At 32.0% G+C, this 8,567-nt stretch overlaps 1 protein-coding gene across 1 annotated transcript; it reads left to right on the forward strand.

The window, feature by feature from the left end:
• Positions 1-923: 923 nt before the first annotated feature.
• Positions 924-8,096, forward strand: LOC143239473 (uncharacterized). The gene is made up of 6 exons (XM_076480557.1): positions 924-1,001; positions 1,202-1,353; positions 3,655-3,753; positions 4,740-4,773; positions 5,267-5,384; positions 7,946-8,096. The coding sequence occupies exons 1-6, from the start codon at positions 962-964 to the stop codon at positions 8,094-8,096; spliced, it is 594 nt and encodes a 197-aa protein (XP_076336672.1). The 5' UTR covers positions 924-961.
• Positions 8,097-8,567: the final 471 nt, after the last annotated feature.

Genomic DNA, 8,567 nt, shown 5'->3' on the forward strand with positions numbered 1-8,567 from the left:
CTTTATTATTGGTAGAAGGTCATAGGTCAAATTAGAAAAGAGAAAGAAACCCTAACAGAATTTAATAGGTCTACAGTAAACTTCAGAAAAAAAATTTAAATAAACGTTCTGACTCTTGAAAGAAATTAAGTCAATTTGCAAAATAATTTTAAATTCGTTTTAGTTTTATTACTTATTTCATATAAATATTAAACAGTTAACGATAAAATAACGTACCATAGTTTATAATATCACACAAGTTTCATCCAAATAATTTAGAATCTTTAAAGATTATTTCTGGAACATCTTTTCCGTCTCAAAACACAAATTTCAAATTTATTAGACATAGGAATATTTACAAGTGTAAACACTAGGATTCGCGGCTCGATTACAGTAGTAGGCAAAGTTTAGGTTTAACATCAAACACACAGAAGAATGTTTGAAACTTTTCCGAGCAATAGAACGTTTCAAACTGTATGTTCAGTACATGTTTTATGATTTTATTTAATTTTTTTTCATTAAAGAAACAATATGTAAATCAACAAAGTAACTTTCTATCGACACACGAAGACAGAATCAAAAGCACATTCTCACTTCGCTATCGCTGTATTAGGCCCCAGGAACCATAAACTAGAATGGTTATTTACCCTTGTATAGATTGCAAGCATCCTTGCTGTGATACGTACGCTGTGAATAAAGTTTCGAGAAATAAAACTTTCAGTTGGGTTAGAGATTTCCTGATACCGCGATATCTCGGGGTCTCTGTATGTTTACTGAAAAGTTGTGTTCTAAGTTGCACGAGATTTATTACCCTAATAAAAATGTGACAATCATTATTATGAGAAGACCTGTTCGAGTCGACTCGTAACAAAATGAAACTGATACCAGATAGTTAAGCCTTTCAGCATCTATAAAATGGTGAACCACGAGTTGTTGTAACAGTTGATACACATATAGTAACTGAAACCAAACTGAACTCGACATGCTTGCAGTCTTGGGGCTCACATCGTTCCTGATATTTCGTAAGATTATAACTTAGTTAAACGATATATACTGAATTACCACTGTTCATATATGTATAAAAATCACGATTATTGTCCAGTTATTCAGATTGAAGTAAAATGAAGTATTTAATTAGGAATTTCACTTCTAGTGTTTCTATTAAAGTTTAGTTTCTTCCAATAGATCTTATAGAGATATCTAATTTTAACTCTACAAACAGTGAACTCGACAATCAAAAAAACTCCTGATCAAACAATCGCTGTTTCTACCAAAGACGAGACACCCTTGTGTCAAGAAAATGTTTGTAAGACAACAACCAGAGATAAGAACTTATCTTACATTGAAGTGTGGGAGAACTGTATTTTAAATAAGGTAATATATCTTAGTACCAAACGACAAATTTAATGTAACAACACAAGAAGACTATTTAATATCATATTAATGTAGAGATACAGATATAATAAAAATTAAAAATACTATTTGATTCCACAATGACAACAAGTTCTTATTTTTTGACAGTACAATTAATAATGATTTAATAAACAGTAGACGTTTAAGTTTTCTCTGAGATAAAAAAAACAAGAAACGTCTTTATACATCGAGAATAATAGGGTTTGTCTGTATTTTACAAATGTTAGAGATTTAATGTTTTTCTTGTAATATATAAAAATGTTTTACATTAGTTTCTAAAACTACAACATCAACACACAGTAAATCTGATTGTTGTACATCAGTTACTAAAACTACAACACTAATACACAGTAAATCTTATTGTTGTACATCAGTTACTAAAACTACAACACTAATACACAGTAAATCTTATTGTTGGACATCAGTTAGTAAAACTACAACATTAACACACAGTAAATCTGATTGTTGTACATCAGTTACTAAAACTACAACACTAATACACAGTAAATCTGATTTTTGTAGATCAGTTACTAAAACTACAACACTAATACACAGTAAGTCTGATTGTTGTACATCAGTTACTAAAACTACAACACCAATACACAGTAAATCTGATTGTTGTACATCAGTTACTAAAACTACAACACTAACACACAGTAAATCTGATTGTTGTATATCAGTTATTAAAACTACAACACTAAACACAGTAAATCTGATTGTTGTACATCAGTTACTAAAACTACAACACTAATACACAGTAAATCAGATTGTTGTACATAAGTTACTAAAACTACAACACCAATATACAGTAAATCTGATTGTTGTACATCAGTTACTAAAACTACAACACTAATACACAGTAAATCTTATTGTTGTACATAAGTTACTAAAACTACAACAATAATACACAGTAAATCTGATTGTTGTACATTAGTTACTAAAACTACAACACCAATATACAGTAAATCTGATTGTTGTACATCAGTTACTAAAACTACAACACTAATACACAGTAAATCTGATTGTTGTACATCAGTTACTAAAACTACAACACCAATACACAGTAAATCTGATTGTTGTACATCAGTTACTAAAACTACAACACTAATACACAGTAAATCTTATTGTTGTACATAAGTTACTAAAACTACAACAATAATACACAGTAAATCTTATTGTTGTACATCAGTTACTAAAACTACAACACTAATACACAGTAAATCTTATTGTTGGACATCAGTTAGTAAAACTACAACACTAACACACAGTAAATCTTATTGTTGTACATTAGTTACTAAAACTACAACATTAACACACAGTAAATCTGATTGTTGTACATCAGTTACTAAAACTACAACACTAATACACAGTAAATTTGATTGTTGTACATCAGTTACTAAAACTACAACACCAATACACAGTAAATCTGATTGTTGTACATCAGTTACTAAAACTACAACACTAATACACAGTAAATCTGATTGTTGTACATCAGTTACTAAAACTACAACACTAATACACAGTAAATCTGATTTTTGTACATCAGTTAGTAAAACTACAACACTAATACACAGTAAATCTGATTGTTGTACATCAGTTACTAAAACTACAACACTAATACACAGTAAATCTGATTTTTGTACATCAGTTAGTAAAACTACAACACTAACACACAGTAAATCTGATTGTTGTACATCAGTTACTAAAACTACGACACTAATACACAGTAAATCTGATTGTTGGACATCAGTTAGTAAAACTACAACACTAACACACAGTAAATCTGATTGTTGGACATCAGTTACTAAAACTACAACACCAATACACAGTAAATCTTATTGTTGGACATCAGTTAGTAAAACTACAACATCAACACACAGTAAATCTGATTGTTGTACATCAGTTCCTAAAACTACAACACTAATACACAGTAAATTTGATTGTTGTACATCAGTTACTAAAACTACAACACTAATACACAATAAGTGTGACTGTTATACATCAGTTATGTTTAAAATATCGTAACAGAACAAGTCTGACTACTATATACCAGTTTCTAAACTTACATCACTTTATAAACCTGAAGTAATAGTGTCTAATGAGATAAAATGAGAAATAAATAATATAAACAACGATTATAATTACGTGTTTTATATTGTTTTAGAGAACTTTTCACTTCACTATTATAAAAAGCTTTATTCAAATGTTACATCGTATTTTAGAAAAAATGTTACATAACATTATATTTTCAAATATATTTAGACTCAGGGCCTTAAATACAGCGTTTCAGAGAACACAACAGAGATTTTCTGTGACCCTGGCCGACTCTACCTTCTTTACATTAGTTGTTCTTTAAAACAAGTAAGATTTCTTTGTTTCTTTAGAAGTTAAGCCCAAATTTACACAATGGGCTATCTGTGCTCTGCTCACAACGGGTATTGAAACCTGGTTTCTACCGTTGTAGGTCCGCAGGTATACCACTGTAACCCTCGGAGAGACAAACATTCTGTTATACGAAAACTGTATCTACATTTTCGTTTTCAGGCGTAGCTTAACATTACTATTAAAGTACAATATAATCAGAAAACAAAAACTCAATTTATCGTACGATAAGTGAAACTTTCCACTGATTTTATTTTAATAATAAGCGTTTATAAAGATAAGTTTGTTTCCAAAATTTAAGAATAATAAAACGTATTAAATCATGTTAGATTGTTTATTATTTAGGCATTTGGTAAGATAGAAATTCAGTTAAATATAAGCTCAGTTCTTCAGAGGTAAGTTTCTATACGTTTTTAGAATATGGCCTCTTAAACGAAACATGGTATATTTGTTCAACGTATATTTCATATAACAATTTACATAATACCAGCCTTTGTTTTGTTTACAGCCTTTGTCTTAAATAGGTTTTTATTGGCTATTGAGCTTTCACCTTAGCATTAGTTGCTTTTAATTAATGTTTTCATTTTTTAATGTAGATATTCTATAATTGATTCCCTGAGTTTAGCGTTTTTGAATGTAGGATTTCCTAACTGGGTCATTAAATTTTGCACTTTTAAATGTATGATTCTTTTAGACTTTTAACTGCTACTTTTAGCTTTACATTTTTGAATGTACGAAACTTTCGACTTAGTTTTATATTTTGAATGTACGAAACTTTCACCTTAGTTTCACATTTTTGAATGTACAAAACTTTCAACTTAGTTTCACGTTTTTGAATGTACGAAACTTTGAAATTACGTTTTACATTTTTGAATGTACGAAACTTTCAACTTAGTTTTACATTTTAGAATGTACGAAACTTTTCATTGATTCTTTGAGTTTTACTTCAGCTTTGTTCGTTTCAGGAAGACAATGACACTTGGGAAGGTTGTTTATCAGGTAATCTCTGTATCCATTTTCTCAAAGCTAACATATTCGTTTTAAAGTTACGACAAAATCGCATAACTCCTTGACTCTGATACTGAAAATATATACAGTTTATTCTTTCTTATTGTTTTTGAACGATTTTCAAGAATATATTTTACCTCTTACGTTTTATTTACTTCGGTTTATCTAACTTTTCCCTTTCATTTTGTTCACCCCTTCCATGACCACTGCAAGCTCTCAATACTGAATTATTTTGAATATTTATGGTCAACTATTACTCTTGAGACGTAGTTAATGGTTAAAGTGTCTAGATTAATTTCTTAAATTATCGAAAGAATACAACTTCAAGAAATAGTTAAGATAATGAAAAAAATGTTTTGTGAGGAGAATTTTAAATATTTTAAAATCACATAAAAGTGAAATTCATATAAAATATTAATGAATTATTTCCGATTCTAGACACGTGTCTTTACATTTATAAAGACTTTGATTTTTACGCTTCCAGCAAACAACTTTTTCCTCTACGGTGGATCTAATGAGCTGACTATTCCAATACCAGGAATGACAGAACTTTCTTTTGAGAAAGAGCAAGAAGAAGTCGTGTGCTTGAACGACAGAGGAAGGTTTATATGATAAATTAACTTAACTTTTCAATAATATATGCTAGTAACCGTATTCTCTCGGTGTAACGTTAAAATGCGAGATTCGCCCAGTATAGTTATGTTTTTTTTTCAGAGTTTTTGATAGATTTTCAAGATACATTTCAAGAAACTGTTTTGCCATTGAAAGTGTGTACCTTTTTAATTAGCATTTGTACCAACTTTAAAATCGGGGATCAATCCCTTTGTTCAAGCCCATTGCAGATAGACCAATGTTCTTTTTGTACCAGGTAACCGACATATAACACCATGTAACAAATCCGTGATGACAAGAAAACCCACTTGTAGAGAAAATTATACATTTAAAAACGGCTGTATGGGTAGAGAAAACACTAATAGAGGAGCGAACGTAGCAATGACCGAAGAAGGTCGAAACGTTGTTTGCTCCCCTAGAAGTGCTTTCTCTACACATACAGCCGTTTTTAAATATGCAACAATGCAACAAATTTTTTACTTTTTCTTGTTCCTGGACAGAAAGTGTTATTTCCCAATTGCTTAAGCCTTAAAAAATGGAAAAGATCTATTTTTCTCTTCAAACTTTGCTTTTGTGACCTGGGTAATGAAATTTTCAAATTTACCCATTTTCCAAAACATTCCAGGTAGTTCAATGCTGAATAGCTGATAGAGAATTTTCTCAAACTTGCAAGAATTTTCAAGAACTTTCCAGAATTTTCTAGAACTTCCCATAGTAATATATATATATACAGGGACTCACCACTTCAGTTTAGTTCCAGCTGCCAAAGTAAACACATAGATCTATCTGATTTTATAAGAGATGGCATCAAGAAGCTGCAAGCATCTTCCAGACGCATTCTGCTATGTATTTGGCTAATTTATCAAGACAAGAGCGAAAAAGTACTCTGTGACAGCATCTGCCTTGAAGTATGATGAGTATGGCTGGGAGGTTATCGGAGACTTCAAAATGGTGGCATTCCTGATGGGTCTCCAAGGAGACCAAGTTTTTATGTTATCTTTGCCTTTGGAACAGCAGGGACACCGCAACGAACTGCAACAGGAAGCATTGGCCACTGCGGACCGAGTTCTCTGTGGGGAGGCAAAAGTCAAGTGTGGTCCTCTAGTGGACCTCCAGATGTTGTTCCTACCATTGCACAAAAAATTGGGTCTTATGGAAACAATGTTTGTCATAGCTCTTGATAAGGAGTCAGCACTCTTCAAGTACCTTCGAAACTTTTTCCCTAAGCTGTCTGAGGCAAAGATCAAAGCTGGTGTCTTCGTTGGACCACTAATAAAGAAGATTTTGGAGTGCAAAGAATCCCCAAAGAAACTCAGTAGGAAGGGAAAAAAAGCTTGGGGCAGCTGTGTCGCAGTGGTTCGGGGCTTCTTGGGCAAAGCCAAAAATTATGTGGAACTGGTTAAGGCTCTGGTGAAGAACTACGGCAAAATGGGCTGCAGGATGTCCCTGAAAGTCCATATCCTTGACGCTCATCTTGATAAATTCAAAGAGAACATGGGAGTATGCTCAGATTAGCAAGGCGAGCGTTCCACCAAGATATACTGGACTTTGAACGCAGCTACCAAGGAGCGTTTTACGAAAACAATATGGGAGACTATATTTGGGGGTTGATACGTGAAAGCGATTTACATAACAGTGCAAATCTCGAAAAACTACTCACTTCTAGACATTTTTGTATAAAATTAGTACAAATACATGTAAATCTTGATTCATATGTTGTTTTATTAAGACCACGTGAATGAAAATGTACAAATTTGCTCGTTTTTACGTAGAAAATAGGTTAATTTCTAAATTCTATGATCCAGGTCACAAAAGTAAAGTTTGAAGGGAATAATGACCATTTTCTGTAGTTTTACATCATAAACAATTAAGAACTAACACATACTAACCAGGAACAAAGTTTGTGGTACATAGTGTAATTAAGTATAATGCAACACAAAAGTACAAACCTAATATTAGCTCGTATCGGTTAATTACACTTACTTTAGTCAGATTTTTATACTCTCCACGAAAACTAACTGCTACATTTTAATATAATACCTTTTACGTCAACAGGTGAGGACAATAATATATTTAATATTTTCTTGAAATTGCAATAACCAAAGACAACACATCTAATATATATAGTTTGTAGTCGCTAGAATGTATAGTACTTTTCATATCGTGTTTTCACAGTGTAACGTCTGGTTCGTATCGTGTTTCCACAGTGTAACGTCTTGTTAGTATCGTGTTTCATAGTGTAATGTCTGGTTCGTATCGTGTTTCCACAGTGTAACGTCTGGTTCGTATCGAGTTTCCACAGTGTAACGTTTGGTTCGTATCGTGTTTCCACAGTGTAACGTCTTGTTCGTATCGTGTTTCCACAGTGTAACGTCTTGTTCGTATCGTGTTTCCACAAAGTAACGTTCATTTTGGAATTTTGTTTCCACAGCGTAACGTCTGGTTCTTATCGTGTTTCTACAGTGTAATCTTCTTTAATCACATTTCTTGAAGTTCATTAGAAAAAAAAATCAAAATTATGTCAAAACACGAATCATATTTTTTTTTTCAGTGATAACGTGTTCAGCACTTGTTCTGTTCATAAGTTCTTCAACTACTGGATAGAAAACGTATATATTAACTGTCCACCTGGCTACGTGATATGTCCTGAAACTCAATCATGTTTGATAGCAAATAGAAAACAAGAGTGTATCGGTAAGTAACGTCTTGATGACAAGAGTGTATTGGTAAGTAATGTACAGATAACAAGAGTGTATTAATAAGTAATGTCTAGATAACAAGAGTGTATTGGTAAGTAACGTCTTGATAACAAGAGTGTATTGGTAAGTAACGTCTTGATGACAAGAGTGTATTGGTAAATAATGTACAGATAACAAGAGTGTATTGGTAAGTAATGTCTAAATAACAAGAGTGTATTGGTAAGTAACGTCTTGAGGACAAGAGTGTATTGGTAAGTAATGTACAGATAACAAGAGTGTATTGGTAAGTAATGTCTAGATAACAAGAGTGTATTGGTAAGTAACGTCTTGATAACAAGAGTGTATTGGTAAGTAATGTCTAGATAACAAGATTGTATTGGAAAGTAACGTCTTGATGACAAGAGTGTATTGGTAAATAATGTCTAGATGACAAGAGTGTATTGGTAAGCAAAGTCTTTATGACAAGAGTGTATT

Source organism: Tachypleus tridentatus, chromosome 2 (assembly GCF_004210375.1).
Source record: "Tachypleus tridentatus isolate NWPU-2018 chromosome 2, ASM421037v1, whole genome shotgun sequence".
NCBI lineage: Eukaryota > Metazoa > Arthropoda > Merostomata > Xiphosura > Limulidae > Tachypleus > Tachypleus tridentatus.

Excerpts from the sequence above, each read along its gene's own strand:
- LOC143239473 (XM_076480557.1), top strand. The coding sequence starts at position 962 with ATGCTTGCAGTCTTGGGGCTCACATCGTTCCTGATATTTC. Across the intron at positions 1,354-3,654 it reads AGAACTGTATTTTAAATAAG|ACTCAGGGCCTTAAATACAG; the intron begins GTAATATATCTT and ends AAATATATTTAG. Across the intron at positions 3,754-4,739 it reads TTAGTTGTTCTTTAAAACAA|GAAGACAATGACACTTGGGA; the intron begins GTAAGATTTCTT and ends TGTTCGTTTCAG.